Source organism: Calidris pugnax, unplaced genomic scaffold (genome assembly GCF_001431845.1).
Source record: "Calidris pugnax isolate Ruff unplaced genomic scaffold, ASM143184v1 scaffold25, whole genome shotgun sequence".
Classification (NCBI taxonomy): Eukaryota; Metazoa; Chordata; class Aves; order Charadriiformes; family Scolopacidae; genus Calidris; species Calidris pugnax.
Window position 1 is genome coordinate 5,977,884 of NW_015090805.1, and position 19,894 is coordinate 5,997,777.

Below are 19,894 nucleotides of genomic sequence, written 5' to 3' on the forward strand. Positions count from 1 at the left end.
AAGCAGTGAAGGAAAGACTCTGCCTCATACATTACAGAAACACGCTAGCAAATAAAACAAGGAAGAAGGTTTACCACACTAGGGAACGCTACTCTGCTCTGCCTAGGCCACAACCTTTTTTTTTTTTTTTTTTTTTTTTTTTTTTTAATTGGATGGAGAATTCTTGAGCCATTGAGGCTCATTTAATAAACTCTGGAATGCCAAAAGAATGAGGGGACAGGCACAACTAATGACACGTTTTATTTAGAAAACCTGAACAGGATGACTGGAGTAACTGTGGCAGTTAGTCTGAGATTGATAATTAAAGGAATTATAGGGTGAAAGGCCTGAAAAATGCATTGTACAAAGAAAGGTGCCGTAGTTAACATCAGCCAAGACTTTTAATGACAAGTGAGTCCAAAATATACTTGTCAGAATTTGCCCATAAGGAGGCCTTTTTCTAAAAAAGCAAACTAATTAGTAAATCTGAGCATTGAGGTTTTAAAGCATCTAATGACTGGTTAGTTGGGTCAGAGCAGACTTTTTCTATTGAATGTGGTCAGTTTCTTTCTAAGTAATCAGAAGAATATGTAGTCAAGATTTGCAGGTGGCTTGCTCAGAGGAATAGATGTGGAAGGTGATCACGCATGTGACTTATTTAAACTTAATGTGAATTTTCATATGGCCAAATGTTTGCCCTGTGTCCTAAAAGGGAATGCCTGTTACGTGGAAAGTGGAATCTAAAAGGAACCTAAGGTGTCTTGTTAGTAATTTTTCTAACCCCTTAATGTAACAAACAGATCCGACAGTGTAAGCAGTCAGGTTGGAATTGATGTATATTTTAACACTACAAGTAATTTTCCCAACAATTTATGGGACAGTATGGTATGCACATTGATCCTTCCAGTCTTTACATGAAGTTTATAGATACCAAATAGCTGTCTAATTCAGTCAGAAGTCCAGATGTCACTTAGAACTCTTAAGATGAGATTCTGTGATTCATGTTATTGATTGGAGATTGTTCCAAGTTGTCCTCAGCCAGACTTGGGTAGCTCTGCAACTTGAGATAACAAGGGATTGTGCTGGTGGACCAGATGAAGCAGGTGTTCATCTCAATTGTGACCTTGAAAGTGACCGAAACTTTGAAAGTGTCTGTCTTCCTGGCAGTTTCATGTACATATCTGAATAGTAAGGAACTGACAACAGAAAGCTAAAAACCTTGTTTGGGATCATTAGCCTGGGACAGTCTTTTCACAAGAATGTTTTGTTTGCAGTTTAGGATATGTACCTAACTTTTCTGTCTGCTTGGCGTAATACAGGCTTTCCTCTGGATGAATACTCTGTTTAGATGCATTATTCTGTGTAGAACTGTATTAGTTTAGTTCCATCTTGCAAAGTTTTGTCATCACTTGGTAAAGTCATGAAGAGTTCCTAGTAAGGGAGAAGGTAAAAAGTGAGTAAGAGCAATTGATTGTAAGTTACTACATTGTAGTATGTGGGGATTAATTCCTATGGTGACTTTCTCTACACCTTTAACTTTGTGCTGTTAAAGGTAAATGATATGGACTGAAAACAGTACTAGTTTAGTATTAAGTGATGCCACGTAACTTTTACAAATGGTACACGTTTGCAAATCTTTTGCAGAAGTGAAGATTTCTCATAAATTGTTTGCTAACTATAAGTATTGAACATCTTGGCAAGATCATGTTCTTTGATGTGTATTTTTTAGAAGGACAAGTATACTGGTAGCTTTGTATTTGGAGGGGACCCTGGTTTTACAAAAAATGGACGAAGTAACTCTTCTCCAGAAAAGACATAGCCAACTTCCCCACTCATCAAAGAGAAATATAATCTGATTGCATATAAACAGTTTAAGTAAATATGACAACACCTTTTTCGTTATACTTCCCTCTCCCCGGCACTAGTGACCCTTAAAAGTTCTTGTTAGAAAGTGGTTTTGAGGTGTTTTTGGTTTCTTAAGAGACATCGAATGTTATAAGAAAAATTAAATATTTAACTTCAAGTCATTCTTCTCCTTTCTGTCCCAAATACATACACCCTTACCGTGTGAAAGTATGTAGGCAATAGCTCTGGAACAGGTTGTTGCTGTGTGGTGGGAGACTGTTCTCATTTATTAAAGCAGTTCATATGTTCAGGATTGTCCTTGCTTCTTATAGTTTGGCTGTACTCATTTTTCAAAGCAATAACCTAATTGCTTGTACTAATTAAAGCCTGTTAGCAAAGCAGTACAGTATTTAGGTCAGCTTTTCTTCACTGTCCTTTTGTGCTTGTGCCTCCTGTTTCTGGCATTTCCCAGTTGCTGCAGGTCCTCTTTTCAGACTTGCAGCATGTCAGCCTTCCTGGTGATGCTTGATGTTCTGCTGCGGTCCTGTTCTGCTTTAGACCGCCTGACCCCTTTTCTATATTGTCATCCTGTACCACTAGTAAAGACAAAAGGCTGGCAAAATGCAAATAGAGTCTGTCAGAGATGTGCATAAGTAGACTGGTTTTAACTGGTCAAGTGTAGAGTGGGCAGTCTGAAGTATCCTTTGGTGTCTAGTTTGCAAGCCTGGTGAAGGTGCAGAGAGCATTCCCATGGAGCAGAAGAGAAGGTTAGCCCCAAGAAACTTTCTTCAGGTTCTCAAATCCCTTGCTGCTATTTCCAGATGTGAGATGTGTATGTGTGTTTGACATGGAACTCGGGACTGGAGTGGATTCTCTGTTGTAGGAGAGGGGAAGGATAAACTATGGGGTATGTAAAATGAACTGTGTGTTGTTTTCCTGCAGTTAATTTTCTTCTTCTTTTTTTTTTTTTTCCCAGTGTTAGAATAACTAAGTTGATACTTCCAAGATGCAGTGTTCTTGTGCAAATACAGTTTTGTAGACAAAACATTCTTAATGGGATAAATAACATACCTCTTGAGTCATACAACTTGTGCCTTTGATTCAGATACACTTTTAAATAATTTCCCATGTAGCATGGAATTTGCTTGTGTAGCAGAACAACTATTTCTTTATTTTAAAGCTATTCTGCTCTGTTCTTTAGGTGAGTTTTATCCTCAGCTTGGCCATCACCTTTACAGTTGTGCCTTCTCTTCCATCTCTCATGGCTGACCGTCCCACTCTTCATATAAAAATTTCTCTTGGGCTTTCATTCTAATTTGTGAAATGAAATGTGTCTATTGCCAACTGACTTGATAGTTGTTTATGAGGGTATTTTTCATCTTCCTGGAGAGGAAGATCTTGAAACTTTGGAAAGAAATAGAAGCTCCTTTTGCAAGGAGGAGGACAGTGTTTTTAAAGAAAACAAACTAGAAGTACAGATGTCTCTTCCTCATGTTGCTTTCATTATCAGTATTTGTCTTTTCTGACAAGGTTAGACTGTTCTCTGGGAACAGTTGTTGTGAGTTTGAAAATCAGTTAGCACGCTGACTAACAGCTATAAAAGACATTTATTTAAACAAATGTTTTCATCTTGTCTTTTCTTCTATTAGGAAATACTTTCTGGAGTCGTGGTCATAACAAGTAAGGACACAGTCCAGCACCAAGGTATCTCGTTAACAATGGAAGGATCAGTGAATCTGCAGCTTAGTGCTAAAAGTGTGGGTGTGTTCGAAGCTTTCTATAACTCTGTCAAGGTAAGACCTGTGCAGGTTAATATTTTTAGCACAAAATCTTTGTCTCTTTTCTCAAATTAAGTCTTTCTTTAATGGCTTTCAGGTAGTTATAGCACTTCATGCTATGGTAATGATAGAAAGCAGAGAAATGCTCAGCATTACCTAGTGATGTATGATGACATTTTGGGGGAGGAACTTGCACTTGTTGGAGAGTTTTCTTTGGGGCTGAAATACAGTAACATAAATAGTATAGTTACTGGGTAATGCATTGAAGGACCATGATTTAAAGAGAAATAACAAATTGTGTGGGGTTTTTTTTGTCTGTTTTTTTTTGTTTTATTTTAAAAGTGACTCATTTTAATTGGACTTCTGTGCCACATCAGTCACAATACAATAGTTTCTGTGGAGGCCATTGAGGTTGTGTGCTACTTACTGGGTATGATACAGGACCTGCACAGATTCTTCTGTGGAAGTATTAGGCTGTGTGCAGACTGACTGTGGAGCTCCTGGAAGGCCTATGTAGCATTCTCCAGGTTTGGAAGCGTGGGGTTGGGAAGCTAACAGGGCAGGTTATCTCAGGCTCCTCATGAATGTGGCTGTACTGATGAAAGCAAAGCTGGCTCTCTCTAGAGGCAGTCTAGCTACATGTGCAAAACAGTTCGGTTGAGTTAGGATAGCCTTGGTGCAGGACCTTTAAATGTCTTAATTTGTAGTGAATTTGCCCATGAATGATTTAAAAACAGAAAAAAAACCAGTAGAAGCAAGACTTTTTTTTCCTTCCTATTAGGGGGAAAATAATACTAAAACTCCAGAGGGAAGTGTAATCTTCAAACAGGCTTCCCCAGTTGAATTGTAGTTAACCATTGTTCCAGTGGGAGACTAGCCCTAAATGTGTATCTTTAGGGTGGGAGAAGGTAGGAGGGAATGGCTAACTGCTCAACTGGTGCACACAGCCATTGATTCCTGTTAACTGTTCCAATTCCTTCTATTAACAGTCATCATTTAGAAAATGGAACTCCGCTTTCCAAAGCGCTTGAGACTTTGCTGTTTAGCTCTCTAAATACGCTTGATCATTAGTAAGATAGATCACAAATTGTTGTGGGGTTTTTTTGGGGGAAAGCATTTTTAATGTTTCTTTTCATTGTAAGACTAGAGAGCTGTGTGTCACAAAGAAATACCTAAGTTTCTGGAAATTTGGGAATTCTTATTAGAGTTTGGTGGATGGTTGTTAGTTCTTGAAATGGTGGGGCTGTCACTCTGCTTCAACCTAAACCTCTTAATATTTATCTTTGCAGCCTATTCAAATTATTAACAGCACTATTGAAATGGTAAAACCAGGAAAACTTCCCAGTGGCAAGACAGAAATTCCATTTGAATTTCCATTGCATATGAAGGGGAATAAAGTTCTATATGAGACATATCACGGTGTCTTTGTTAATATTCAGGTAAGGCGGTCATATCGGTAAAGAAAATCTGAACTTTTGTTGTCTACAGAATGTATTCTAAAGCATCTCTTATTCCATGGAAGCAGAGGATAAAGTTTTGTGCTAAAGTTTTCTTTTCATACTGCAATATGTTTTCTTTTCTCAATTTGAAGAATGAGCAGAAAGTGTAGAGATCCTTTGAAGTGAGTAGCTTTTAAGCTTCCCTTTATTAATATAACATTCTTCTGGTGTGTACTGTATTTTCTAGATATAACTTAAAATTAAAAATTGTGATATGTGTTAACCTTTTGAGTACTAGTTTTTAGGTAGTTTCTAGTTGACTTTTTCAGTTCCAGTTCTCAGGAGTCAACACTTTCCACAGGTGGTGAAACTTCTTAAATGTGGCAAAGGAGCCATTCTGATACCTCAGAATCCCATCAATATCATGCTGCTTTAAAAAAATTGTTGTGATGTCTGTTCCCTTTTCTTTTCCAGCAAGTTTAAGCTTTTCATTGGAAATAGCTCATGGTAATGAAACTGATCAGATGTAACATAGGATGTACAAGAGAGAACACTGGAAAGAGGGGCTTTGGGTTGAGAAAGGATAAAATGTATTTGCCACACTTGTTAAATCTTGCACAGTTTTCTTACAGGGTGATGTTTGCATCTAGTTCTGATTTTACTGTGAAAGAAGTTGCATTTACCACTTTGTAGATAATCTGTATTGTAGTACATACCCAGATACAAGTGTATGTATTGTTAACCAAGTACCAGTGAGACTTTGTTAGCATAGTAGACAACTAATTAATGCTAATAATACTTCAATATGAAAAGTGAAGTGTACTGACTTACCAGATCCAGTTTAACACACAGGGATAAGTCCTACAGGAACAAAGCTACCCAGTGTTCAGAGTCTGTTTTCCTCCATTCATTTGTGAGAAGGAATAACTAGAGGATATCTTTCCATCACTTATTGTTTCAGGCCTTCCATATAGAGTTAATCTTTAAAAGAATGATGGCATAAACAGAACAGTAACAAGCTGTCTTGCCTGAAATACCTTGTCAGAACTGCTGTAACATGTATCTGATCCCTACTTGTGTTCTAGACAACTACATCCATTCCCTTCATGAAAAAAGACTGCACCACAGTGTCCTTTTGTTCAAAACAAATGTGGCTGTGTAATTTCATAATGAAGACTCAAACCAAGGCATTTAGAGCTTGTAGCATCTTCAAAAACACTAATTGTTCGCTTTCCTGTGGAGATGAGTAGTAACATTTCCTGCCCAAATCTGGATGTATTACAAGCTTGTAACAGAATCTTGTAGAAACACAATTTTGAAATTTGACCTTTTTTGGTTAAAAATTACCATAGATGGACTTGTTTGTTTGGGGTTTTGTTGTTGGTTTTGGGGTTTTGGGGTGGTTTTGTTTTGCTTTGTTTTTTAAAGAAAGTCTTTATTCAGCTATCACTTAAATGCAGATACTGTGTTAGATAACACCTCCCCTCAGTAAGAAAAAGCTTTTTGGTCTTTTTCTTCAAAGGAAAAGTTGTAGGAGCCACTAAATGAAAAAGATTTCACACCAGTGCTGATGAAGAATCACTGAGTTGTAAAAATTTCCCCCCACATCCCTTTGTAGCTCACTGCTGAGAGTACTGGATTTGATGACGAAGTATAAAACTGCTAGTTATGTAGCTAAACTGAAAGTCTTATATTACAGTCTGGCATTTAAAAAAACCCAAACCCTAACAAACAAAAAACCCACAAAACCCCTCCCACCTACTGGCCTATCAGAAGTAACTAAAAGAAAAACTCTCGTGTTTTTGTCTACGTTCGGATGGCTTTAAGTACTTCCCACATCTTTTTTTCAGTCCTGGCTTTCTTTTTAATGTATCATCTGTTGTTTGTGGTAGGTATGTCAAAAATGGTGCAAAACTCGTTGAGTTGCTTTCCGTAATCCAGATAAAACAACCGGTATCAATCATAGGCAAATTAAGGTATACTTTAATGGTGAATATTTGTTTTGTTTTATCATTCCCTCTCTCATCTACCTAGCTTCTCTTTACAAGCTGGGGATAAAATGTAATTAAAAGGTTAATCATTAGATTTCAGCCAACCTTTGAGAGTCCTGCTGTCCTGAAGAGGAAAATATAGTCGGTCCCACAGTTACATAAGGTGCACTGATACCTGATAAAACAAATACACAGATATAAATTGGGGAATCATAGAATCATAGAATGGTCCGGGCCGGGAGGGACCTCCAAAGGTCACCTAGTCCGACCTCCCTGAAGTCACCAGGGACACCCCCAACTAGACGAGGTTGCCCAGGGCCTCATCGAGCCTCACCTTGAATATCTCCAGGGATGGGGCCTCAACCACCTCCCTTGGCAACCTGTTCCAGTGCTCCACCACCCTCACAGTAAAGAACTTTTAAGTTCTTTAAGTCTGTTTTTAAGAACTTTAAGTCTGTTTTCTGGAAAATCAGGCTTGAATTGAAAAATACTTTGCTAGTTTTAAATAAATCAAAGAAAGAGTTCCATTTGCTTCTAATCTATGTATATGTGTCCAAATCAATAAATGGAAAAATAGAGTACAAACAGTATGCCACCTATTTTTTTTTTATTTGAGTAACTAAAGGTGCTGTTTACAAAATACTTCCTAGACCTCTGTCCAAGTCCTGTGCAGTTTAAAAGCAAGCCTCTATTATTTAGAATCATAGAATCACAGAATGGTTTAGGTTGGAAGGGACCTTAAAGATCATTTAGTTCCAACCCCCCTGCCGTGGGCAGGGACACCTCCCACTAGAGCAGGTTGCTCAAAGCCCCATCCAGCCTCATCTTGAATGCTTCCAGGGATGGGGCATCCACAGCTTCTCTGGGCAACCTGTTTCAGTGCCTCACCACCCTCACACTAAAGAATTTATTCACATATCTAATATAAATCGACCCTCCTTCAGTTTAAAACTGTTACCCCTCGTCCTATCACCACGCTCCCTGATGAAAAGTACACCCCTATCTCTCCTGTAGGCCCCCTTTAGGTACTGTAAGGCTGCTATAAAGGTCTTCCCAGAGCCTTCTCTTCTCCAGGCTGAACAATCTCAACTCTCTCAGCCTGTCTTCAGAGGAGAGGTGCTCCAGCCCTCTGATTATCTTCGTAGCCCTCCTCAGGACTCACTTCAACAGGTCCACATCCTTCTTATGTTGAGGTCTCCAGAGCTGGGTGCAGTGCTCCAGGTGGGATCTCACCAGAGTGGAGTAGAGGGGGAGAATCACCTCCCTTGACCTGCTGGGCATGCTGCTTTTGATGCAGCCCAGGATGCATCAAAAGATTTCTTGATCTCATTATTAGTACGTTACTTGGGGTTTCAGTATCAAGATCCAAGTCTCTGTTCTCATGCAAAGAATTTCTAATTGGATACTGATGGGGAGGCTGTGGGCCGAATTGCAAAGCATGTATGGTCCTGCTGCCTCATTGCACTGTGTTCCCTGGTCTGAGTGAAGTGTAGTGCAGTCATAGAAGGTGTGCTCAACACTTGTCAACTTCAGTGGAAATCACAGTCTGTGATGGGGAAAGAGATATGCTCCCCAGTCTTGTTCTTACATGCGTGTTCAGGTTATGTGCTGAGAGACACCATGAGCTAGAAGTTACAAAGTTGGGTCCCTAGACAGAGTGCACCTGGTTTTGCTAATTCCTTACCTGTAAGGGAATTAAAAATGAAATAGCAAAAAAACCCCACCCCAACAAATTCCCTCTCATGTAAAGACATTGAAAGGCAATGTTACAGGTTCTTAAGTGTATGATTACTGTGATAACCAGGGTCATGCTGTTTTTCGGTCACTCGTTTATGGCTCCCTTTTTAGGGAAGAAAGGGGAGGAAATTGACAGCAAGTTTTAGAACAGTGAACGGCAAAAATAACCCTATTGCCCGACTTTACTGCACACTGCTGCTTTTAAGTTCCACTCTACAGTTAAAGACAGTTCCTCGTTAAATATGCACGTAACTGTTACCATTGTTAAATTCAATTGTGTAATAAGTTTAAAATTAGAGGGGCTGTGAATATATCATATTGATAATCACTAATCCAAAGTGTGGATAAAAGCAATACCGTAATCACTCTTAAGTGAATGTAATTTGGGTGCTGAAGCTGTACAGGCGTACTGCTCTCTGTCAGTCGATTAGTCCCTCAATCTTATAGGTTGTTACATATCACAGAAGATATGGGAAGCATTTGCAAATGACTATGGGACTGTACATACAGAGAAAAGTCAGCTTTCATTTGGGAGCGTCTAAAATTACTGTATACCTCTTACTGTATACCTTCCCCTCTCCCCTTCACTGGTATGTATGTTGCCTACTAACCTGTTTTAAATAATGCCTTAAATATTAATAACAGTAACATTCTGTACATATGCAATAAAAAGATGAGAAGTTAAGAGAGAGAGAGAGGGGAAATCTTAACTAAGGCTCTCTTCTTTTTCTCTGCCATCCTGTTCTTGCCAGTATACCCTACGGTGTGATATGCGACGTTCTCTGCTGGCAAAAGACCTAACCAAGACTTGTGAATTCATAGTCCACTCACTGGTAAGTGTGGTTTCTGTTAACTGTACAAAGTGAGCTTTTTCTTATTTCCACTTTATGTGAAGTGTGACAGTAAGGTTAGAAGACTGGGTAAAACCACGTAACTTGTAATAGCGACACACGGGATAAGTATGAGTAAAGGAAACTGGCCTCAAAAAACCCCCTAAAACTATCCAGAAGAGCTAGGGTGTCAGTTGCTTCTGATTAGCATAACACGTCTCTCTCTTCATTTAAAGAAAATAGTACAAAGAGGATTTGCATTACTAGATGTCTTTATACTCCACTGAGTTTATTTTCTTAGCCTTTCAGTTCTGAAACAATGGTGTTAGATAAACATTACGGTGTTTTTCTAAACGCTGTTTCAGGCTATCTGCAGCGTTCCTTAGCCAAAGGTCCCAGACACCCACAATGCCTGCCCTAGAAATGGGAATTCGTTGGTGAAGAGAAAATAACTGATTTCTGTTCTTCAGATGACTAATTACGATTTAGAGCCCTGACTGAAAGTATCAAAGCTGGGACTGCATCAAGTTGGAAATAAGAAGATTGTCAGCTTAATCACCTTTGCTATTAAGTAAGCCCATGGTTGGCAATGTGCTAAGATAACTAGGTTAAAAAATATCCATATCCTGCCATTAGCAACATGAAGACAGCATTCCTCCTGTGGAGGTATCATTGTGGGATGAGAGTGTCTCACAAGAAATGCTTTGCTGCTTGTTATTTGAAGTTCCTGTATCAGACTGGTTTTTAGTTTATGTTGACTTTACGCGTGTCCAGAACAACTGATGTCAGTACAGACTGTGCTGCCCTAATTAAGTATCTCTTTTTTTTCCACCCACAACTTGCTAGAACATACTGTTTCTATCATTCCTTTGAACTCTTAACAGGACAGGAAAGTATTAGACTCTTGTCTTACTTATGAATAATGGTGGAAATATGTTATTTTAGTTCTATAGTACCTTTTTTAAAGATTTAGTACCTTTTTTAAAGATTTAGCTAGGTGCTATAAAGAAGTTTCCTGTTGGTAAGTTTTTATTATTTTCTACAATATATTATGCTACATTTTATTGGTCCATTACTACATTATAAGTAAGCCACACTTGTCAAAATAGTGAACAAATTACATATTATGCAGTTTCCTGGTTTTATTTCTTGTTCCCACTACAGCACTTCTTAGATCACAAGTCAGTAAATCATGAATCTCTCAGTCAGGGTGAATTAATGAGGTTTTACTGAACATATAATTCTCACTGTCAGTGCTCAATGTACCATTTCCCTTAACCTTATTCTTTGCCAGAATTTGTCATTTATGGGGAAATACAGTCAGCCTTCCATCTTGCAGCTGGGCAGCAGAAGCTGTTTTGAATTCTTAAGTGGTGAGGGTAGACCCTAACTGTGAGTTCAAGTGAAGCCCATTGGTGGTGGTGTGCTCTGCCAACTCACAGTTGGATACAATGGAGTCTCTCAGAATTGATGCTGCCCTGGCCACTTATTCTAAATATGCAGGGAAAAGACAGTGCATCTCACTGGGATAGGGATGGAGAGGTCGGTCAGGGAATGGTAAGCAAAGCTTGCTGTCCTCATGCTGCCATCTCAGCCAAGCTCAAGGCCCATTCAGCCACTGATGGAAAGATTTAGCTTCTTGGGTTTGTGATAAATGGTGATAAATAGATATTGAAGAACTGTAATAATGTGCCCCCCCCCCCCCAAAATGGCTTCTCCAGCATGGAAAGCTAACCTGGACCAAAAAGTTTTGGCTTTTTGCAGTTAAAGAAGCTGGATGCAAGGCCCATTAAATCAATGCTACACTAGATTCCATCAGCTGAGGATCTCCTAGTAACAGGAGGATGGCATAGGAGACCTGAACCTATATTTGAAAGGGCAGCAGAAAAAGTTCAAAGTGAGTGGTCGGAGAAAACGAGGGAGAAAGAGTTTATAAAACATATTTGAAGCAATGGAGCAAGTTCATTTATAATCACCCCTTCTCTCCCCTGCTCAAATTTACTAAGCATTGATAATGAAAGGAAACATTGCAAGTGACACGTAAAATGTAATTATTTATAAATACAAAAATGTGAAATTTAACTTTTTTCTATAACATACCATATGCTTCAGATTGGTAGTGTATTCCTTTTTTTCCAGGTGGTTTAGAGTAGTCAACCACATGGTTTGTTTTTCTTTTACTTTGGTTTTTTTTTTTTCAGTGTAGGTAGAGTTTATGCCAAAAATTTAGAAATTGAGAGCTTGTTGTGGTTTATTGCAATGGCAAACACAAAGTAACCAAAAATTGACCCAGTTCTGTTTCCACAGTGCAAATTTGTAATTCATCGTGAGTTTTATTTAGACAATATCATAATGTTATTTAATAACAAAGGCAGGAAGTCTTAGGTTTTTTATGACATAGATGCATACTTTCAGTATGAAGCCAATCCTGAAAACTGACACATCCAACAGTTGCTTGACTTTGTTGTCTTTTTTTAATGTTTTCTCTGTGTGTTTTGTAAATCATCTTTTACAGTTTAACTCTTTCATTACTTGTAGTCACAGAAAGGGAAACTGACACCAAGCCCAGTAGACTTCACAATTACTCCTGAAACTTTGCAAAATGTTAAAGAGGTAAGGGTTTTCTTCTTGTTTTATTTTAAATGTAATGTTTGTGTGATTCTGAGTGACAACAGGAGAAGAATGATTAAATGCTGCCCTGCAGATAATCAGCTCTATTTTTCCCCCCTTTTTCTCCTTTTTTGCTTTTGTAAGCAACAGTGTTTCTGCCTGATCTCTTGTGATAGTAGTGACTGGTGAAAGGTGGAACTTTGTTCAATAACGCTTAAATATTTTTATCATTTTTCTGAGTGAAAGATGGCAGTGAAGCAAGGGGAAAACATTCTGTACCACTTGTAGCCAAGATCCTTTAAAATATATTTTTTGATCCTTCGTTATGCCTTTTTTTACAGCTCCATGTGGCTTTGGGAAGCCTGTATGAACAGCAGTAGCTGTCTTGGTCATTTAGCTTCCTGAACACTGGTTTCTGATTGTCCACTGAAACCCGTGTTCTGTTTTTCCAGTGTTTGCCATTGTGCTCTTTTTGTTAATATGGCTACTTTCCTGCTTTAGATCTCTCTTCTGCATCCCAGATTTGCCTTCCCTTGCTCTTAGTCCCAGACATCTGAATTTAGACCTACTCTTCCACTTGTTTCTAAGAACAGGCCTCTTAATCAGCTGTTTGGTTGTTTCATGTCGTAGTTGGAAGGAACCTCTGGAAATTGGTTAATCCAGCTCCTGTGCTCAGCAGAGTTATCTAGAGCAGGTTGCTCAGGGCCACATCTAGTCAAGTTTTCAATATCTCAAAGGATGGAGACTTGCAACCATTCAGCAATATTACACTGTTTGACCATGCTCATGGGATTACAAAATAAATAAATAAATATTTTCTATTTGTTTTCATCGCTCATGGGATTACCAAATAAATAAATATTTTCTATTTGTTTTCATAGCCTCTTCTCTTATCACTAGATACCACTGAGGAGTCTGACTCCATCTTCTTTACTCCTTCCCACCAGGTAGTTATGCATACTGATAAGACCCCCCTGAGCCTTCTGTTCTGCAGGGTGAACCATCCCAGCTCTCAGCCTCTTTTTGTATGTCACATACTCTTAACCATCTTCATGGCCAAATCCAGCAAAGGTTGGACTTGCTGTAGTAAGTCTGTTTTTCTTGTACCAGGAAGTCCTGAATTGGACACGTCATCTCCAGTTTTGCCTCACCAGTGCCAAAGAGATGGGGAGAATCACCTCCCTCAACCTGTTGACAACACTTTCTAATGCAGCTCAGGATGCTGCAGGCCCATTTGTCCAGCTTGTTGAAGTCCCTGTGGAGGAACTATCTGGTTCACCAGCCACTCCTTTGAGTTTTATACTATCTGCAGACTTACTGAGGGAGCATTCTGTCCCATCATCCAAGCCATCACTGAAGATGTGAAGTAATGTTGACTCCAGTATTGACCCCAGTCACTGGTGTACACTACTAGTGACTGGCCTTCAGCTGGACTTTGTGCTACTCATCGCAGACCTTTGGCTGTTCTCAGTCTACCTCAGTGTCTGAGCTGTACATCTAGTCTGTACTCCCATCAGTTTGTCAGCGAGGCTGTTAGGAGAAACAGCATAAAAAACAGCACTGAAGCCAACATAAACAGTATCCACTGCTCTCTGTTTGTCCACCAAGCTAGTAATTTCATCATAGAAAGCTATCAGGTTGGTTAAGCATGACTTCATTCTCATAAATCCGTGCTGACGGCACCCAGTCACCTTCTTGTCCTTTATATGTTTGGAAATGGCTTTCAGGTTGTTTGCTCCATTGCTTTCACAGGGATTGAAGCAAGGCTGACAAGCCTGTAGTTCCTTGGAACTTCCTAACTGAAGATAAGAGTGACATTTACTGTCTTCCATTCATCAGGAACCTTCTTTGTTCATGACAGCTTTTCAAAGATAATCAAGATTGGCCTCACAAGTGACATGGATCAGCTTCCTCAGCCCTTGTGGGGGCACCCCATCAGGTCCCATGGACTTGTGTACATCCAGTCTGTTTAAATGTTCTCTAACCTGCTCCTCCTCTAACAAGGGTAACTCTTCCTTGCTCCAGACTTGCCTTGTGGTTGCAGGGACCTGGGATTCCTGAAGGCAAATCTTATCAGTAAAGTTCGAGACAGAGAAGACATTAAGTACCTCTGTCTCTTTCATGTCTTTTTGTCGCTGGGTCCCCTGCCATACTTAGTAGCAGGCTGACACTTACCCTCATCTTTCTTTTGCAGCTGGTAGACTTGTAGAGGCCTCTTTTTGTTGCCCTTCATGTCTTTTGATTTAACTCCAGGTGGCCTTTGGCTTTCCCTAAATCATTCCTGGACACTCAGATAGTGATTTTATGTTCTTCCTGGGTCACCTGATCCTATTTCCATCTTTTGCATTCTTCCTTTTTATGATTTTTATCAGTAGCATCTTGTTGATCCATGAAAGTCTCTTCCTACCTTTGCTTGTCTTTCTGCCTGTTGGAATAGACCATTCTTGAGCGTAGAGGAGGTACTTCTAGAAAACCAACCAGCTGTCATGGCTGAACTCTAAATCCAGCTGAGTTGGAGCATAAGCAGGTTGTGGCCAGCAGCCTCTCATGACTCTGGAGATGACTGCACACTGAAAGCTTGTGGTTTTCCAAATATAAGGATATAATAACTAATCTTTGTGGTAAAATTCCTTTGAGACCACTGCTAAATACTTAAACTCTCAGCAGTCTGCTCCTCTTATGAACCATATTTCCATATAAATTATTTTCTGTTCCTTCTTTCTCTTCTGTATCTTGATACTCTACTCATTAGCTTAGCAAAGACCCAATGGTGTACATCTTGAGAAAGTCTTGTCCATTAAAGGCTCTTTCTTAAGTTTAATGGCAGACCCTGTGCCTTTCTCTAGTTCAAGAACATAACCACAAAAGTAGGTTTGAAAACTTACGACATCTCTGATCCAAGAGATCTTGGTATTTAATTGTGGAGCTGTCTAAGGAATGGTATTGAGAGTGGCTGTTTTTTAAATAGTATTTTTATTTATTCCTCTCCCTGTGTCAGAATAATGTGTGGGTCTGAAGTGACTACCTGGTGGACAGGTAGAAAAGTCACTTTTTTTTTTTTTTAACCACTGTTTTGGTATATTTAAAATATTAACATCTCAATTCTCTGCTTGTCTGGAGACGGTGACAGCACTATAATTTCTGGTAGACTACTAGAAAACTGGTTAGGAGGTTTGCAGTAGCCAAGCAAAGCACAGAGAGGTTAGATTGAAAACCAGGATAGATTTGCTCTTAAGTTCTTGATTGTCATTTTAGGGGGATTATGAAACAGAGTGTAAATTATAGGCTAAAGAAGACCTAGCTAGGATTAAAATATGAAGAGTAATGACAGAGTAGTAAGACTCTAGGGGAAATATGCCTTTAAAAAAAGTCTCGTAGACTAGGATTGAGGAAAACGGCCTCTTGTTCTTGTTCTGCAAGTTCCTTTTATCTCTGTCTCTTAGGTTCTGACCACTATACTTCAGGGGACAGCTATATGTTGTCCATGTGAAGCAGGGAAGCAACTCTGTGTTTACTAATAGTGGTCATAAGAAGAACATGTGAGGGATCATTCGATAAAAAAAGCAGTTTATTAATACATTATTAGGACTCAATATTTCATAGCGTGGTTTTGTCAGGGATGCAACTTCTGTTATTTAAGTGAAGAGAAAATACCCAAATGAGGTCCCGTTTACTAAACACGTGAAAATTCCTCTCGTTTTATTTCCCCCAAAGATTTCTTTTGAGTGGAACAGCTAAATTCTGCAGAGGTGTTGGGTGTGAAACAGTCTGAACAATAGCTGAGGATAACTTTTCTGCCATTGCTACTGGCAGCCAGGACTGAGAAGCAAAACAAACAGATTGGGAGGAAAAAAGTTTGCAACAAGAGAGTTGGTTTGGAAGAAGGGAAAATTGGTTACACGGGCAAGGAAATCCAACATCGCAAGCAAGTGTGAACAGATGGTTGGAAGGTAGGGGCTAACATCAAAGATGTCAATAAGAAATTAAGATGGGAGAGAAAGACTCACAAAAGAAGAGGAAGGCTAGAGCAGGATTCTCAGAGAGTTTGAAGAAAGCTGGATGGTGAAGATGTGAGCTGAAGATGTGGGTAGAAGTCTCGGCCATTTCAGTATGTCTCCTGCCAGAATCTGACATGTAACTGGAGCTCCTGGCGTATGAGTTTCTCTGCTGGCCCAGGCAAGGGGAGCAAAACCCCTGCTTTGGTCTCTTATGGAATCTGATTTAGAGACTGTTGCCCTCGATCAACGATTCATGCTGCTCCTTCCTTAAAACATAGGAAATGTGCTCGCTGTTAAGAAAATTTGAAAAGTTAAGTATGATGCTGTATTCAAATTAAGCTCTTCAGTAACTGTCCTTAATTGATATCGCGGTACAGAAGCAGTATGCTACATCTTGTATTAAAGGAAGAATTTTTAAATGCCAGTCTTCCCTCCCAATAGCAGCGATGACAGAGAAATTTTAAAAGGTGGGAAAATCACTGAAGCAATAGACTGTCTTGTAACCCATAGCAAACTGGGACCAGAATGCCGGTCTCTAGGGCACTGCCAGCTGCCTTAACTTGACCATCCTCTCAGTTCCTGCCAGCCTGCCTCCTTCACCATGTGATTCCTGACTTCCTCATCAATTGCAACAGCCACCTTTTGTCAGTTCATGCCAGGAAAAATGCACTTCTGGATGGAATGAATAGGGGGGTGCATGTCAGGGGGAAGGGTACTAAGAGATATCTTAATGCATCTGCATAGGGATGCATATTTAAAGAGTTAAGCTACATGAGGCATTTCCAAACTTTTTGAGTTCTTAACTTTACAACTTTTTGGGATTTCCTACATATTTTGATAACCGTCTTCCTAGAAGGTATTTTTTTCTTAGTCTGCTCTTACAGTTGTGTTTTTTTTCTGTCCCCCTCCCCATCTTTTCAGAGAGCTTCACTTCCCAAATTTCTCATCAGAGGTCACCTCAGTTCTACAAACTGCGTCATCACGCAGCCCCTAACAGGAGAGCTGGTGGTGGAGAATGCAGAGGCTGCAGTCAAAAGCATTGAGCTGCAGTTGGTGCGTGTGGAAACCTGTGGTAAGTTTCTCTCCTAACGGCATGTGTACAGACTCTAGCAATTACCACTGCCACTCTTTCCCTTTAAATACGGAAGATTGTCAAAAGCCATACAATTAAAATGACTTGCAAAAAATTGTTTCGCACTTCAGGTAGAACAAGTGCAAATTTCAGTAAATTCTATGACCCTATGAGTGCTAATGTGAAAACTTGCAGGTCAAAAGGCAAAATGTTTTGCCCACACTTACTTCCCTCCCAACCCCAGTGTATCTTTATTTTAAATTTTGCCCACTGCCTTCTCTCTCCCTTCCCCTCCTCTCCCTCTGAATGTCCCCCTTTCCCCAGGGTGTGCGGAAGGTTACGCCCGGGATGCCACAGAGATACAGAATATTCAGATTGCTGATGGGGATGTCTGCAGGGGCCTGCCCATTCCTATTTACATGGTGTTCCCCAGGTTGTTCACCTGCCCTACCCTGGAAACAACGAACTTCAAAGTTGGTAAGTGCCTAGGGACTTTACGCTGTGTTGGCATCTTGCATCTGAGAGAAGTTTCTAGTTTCACTTCAGCTTCTGGTGGGTCATGAGATAAATGGCTGTCAGCCCTGCAAGGAGCAGCAAGGACATCCATCCGTTTGCCTGTAGAGGTTTCCTGAAGAGGAGTGGGTGCAGTCTGCCGTGTTTCATAGGACTGAGAAAATACAGCCCAAATACTTCTAACTAAAAACAGTTGTGCTGCTATTAAGCTTCTTCTGACTAAGAGAATTCTGTGGTAAAAGGACAGGAGCAGCAGTGTAATGGCAGGTGACTGTGTTTTCTGCCAAAAATTTATGTGTAATTAAACATTTGAGTAATATCCCAAAAATAATATGCCAAGATACCCCTTCCTTCTTTTCGTTACCAGCAAGAACCCTTCTTTCCATTCCCTCTCCTTTTTCTTTCCCATTCTGTCATGTAGACTCAGAAGTAGAAAAAGTAAGGTTAGGCTGTATGTGACTTCGCTTTTCCTGGTCTACGCCAGCTGCTTCTTCCTTCTTATTGCTGCCAAATCCAACATTTTCCTTAAAAAACACCTGACATTTAGGATCTTCCTCACTTTTTCAAGTAACTACTGCAAAAATTCTCTTTGCTACCCTGTTTTTCTTCTCTTTGTCCTGCTGGAATCTGTTTGTTTTATTTTTTATTTATTTTACTATATCAGATTAAAGCTACAAGTCTCTGCTTTTAGGATCTTTCCAAACTGAAGCCCCTCCTACTTTTCTGCTGTCTTGGACAAATGTGCACAACTAGTTTTCCAGCTTTGCCTACCTCTTTATCTGCTCCCCTAAGAGCATTTTTGCACCTGATATGTGCAGTGATTTTTTCCCAAAATAATACTATTCTCTACTTTTTGCCATTTTAAGCTATTGAATAGTAATTTACAGTGGCAACAGCTACTGTTAATGTGGTAACTAATTCTGCTTGTAAGAACAGTCTTCTAAAATAGTTATGAAGACTCTGAAAAAGAACAATTATTTTCAGTTTATTTGGATCTCTGGTTCCCTTCATTTATTAACTCTACCTGATTGTGTATTCTGTCTCTGCTTAGGAGTGGTTACAGATCTAATAATGATTTTGAACAACACAATGTAATATCTAAAGAGTAGATTTTTCTTTTGAAAACTTTTCTCCTGGTTGGCAGGTATATTGTATGTCAGTGTTGGTTTCCTAAGGCCACACACAATGCAGGATTCTAGGGCCATGTTCCCTGCTGACAGCAGGGGAGGAGTCTGTTCCCTGACTCTTCCACTCAAGTGCTTCTAAACAGTGATTACTGCTGTGAGGCACCTTTCCCCAAACATTTACATCTTAGATGTCTGAACTTTTCCTGTTGGCCAGAAGACTGTATGTTACGGGTTTTTAGTGATATGCAAATTAATCCAGCAGAATCTCGATGATTAGAATGAGCCAAGGTTCTCAGGAGTGGCCCGAGGTCTGGGGTGCTGGTGGTGGGGACCCACCTGGAGCCCTGTGTTCATCCCGTCCACAGGAAAATCCAGGGTATTGAATTGGCACAGAGGAGCCCTGTGAGGTGTTTGCTGCCTCTGAGGGCAGGAACCAGCTGCCTCCCATCCTACTGGTACAGTGCAGGGTCATAGGGACTCCTTATTTAATTCTTTTTTTTCCCCTTCTTCCAGAGTTTGAAGTTAACATTGTTGTTCTTCTGCACGATGATCATCTCATCACAGAGAACTTCCCGCTGAAGCTCTGCAGGATGTAAACAGCCAGAAGAGAATCACTGGAAAAGGACAAAATTCTTCACAGGCAAAGTGAAGTCTTACCCATGTCTTATTTTAACTGAAAACACATCACTTCTTTCTTCCTGCCGGTAGTTGTGATTTTGGTTCTCTACCAATCTTGGTAAGACTTTGCCTGCCTTGCGATAGCTGACAGGGATGTATCTGTCCAGGCAGCCTCATCAGGTATCTTTCTGACTGCAACCACCACGTCTTCCCCAACTGTTCTCAGACAAATCCTGAAGAAATGATTCCATATTTTTCTACAAGTTGTAGAAATACGTAGTAAATTTTTCTCCTTATTCCATTTTGTAATATTTGTTCCGAAGTCCTTTAAAGACCTCTTAAGCCTAGTAATTCCTG

At 39.8% G+C, this 19,894-nt stretch overlaps 1 protein-coding gene across 1 annotated transcript in view; it reads left to right on the top strand.

Annotated features, from left to right (window-relative positions):
* DSCR3 (Down syndrome critical region 3) overlaps positions 1-19,894 on the top strand; it is a 23,647-nt gene extending 3,753 nt beyond the window's left edge. The window contains exons 2-8 of the mRNA XM_014938261.1: positions 3,474-3,617; positions 4,892-5,041; positions 9,522-9,602; positions 12,138-12,212; positions 17,129-17,279; positions 17,604-17,756; positions 19,433-19,894. Coding sequence (XP_014793747.1) covers positions 3,474-3,617; positions 4,892-5,041; positions 9,522-9,602; positions 12,138-12,212; positions 17,129-17,279; positions 17,604-17,756; positions 19,433-19,515 — 837 coding nt within the window. The 3' untranslated portion in view covers positions 19,516-19,894. The remainder of the gene's footprint in view (positions 1-3,473; positions 3,618-4,891; positions 5,042-9,521; positions 9,603-12,137; positions 12,213-17,128; positions 17,280-17,603; positions 17,757-19,432) is intronic.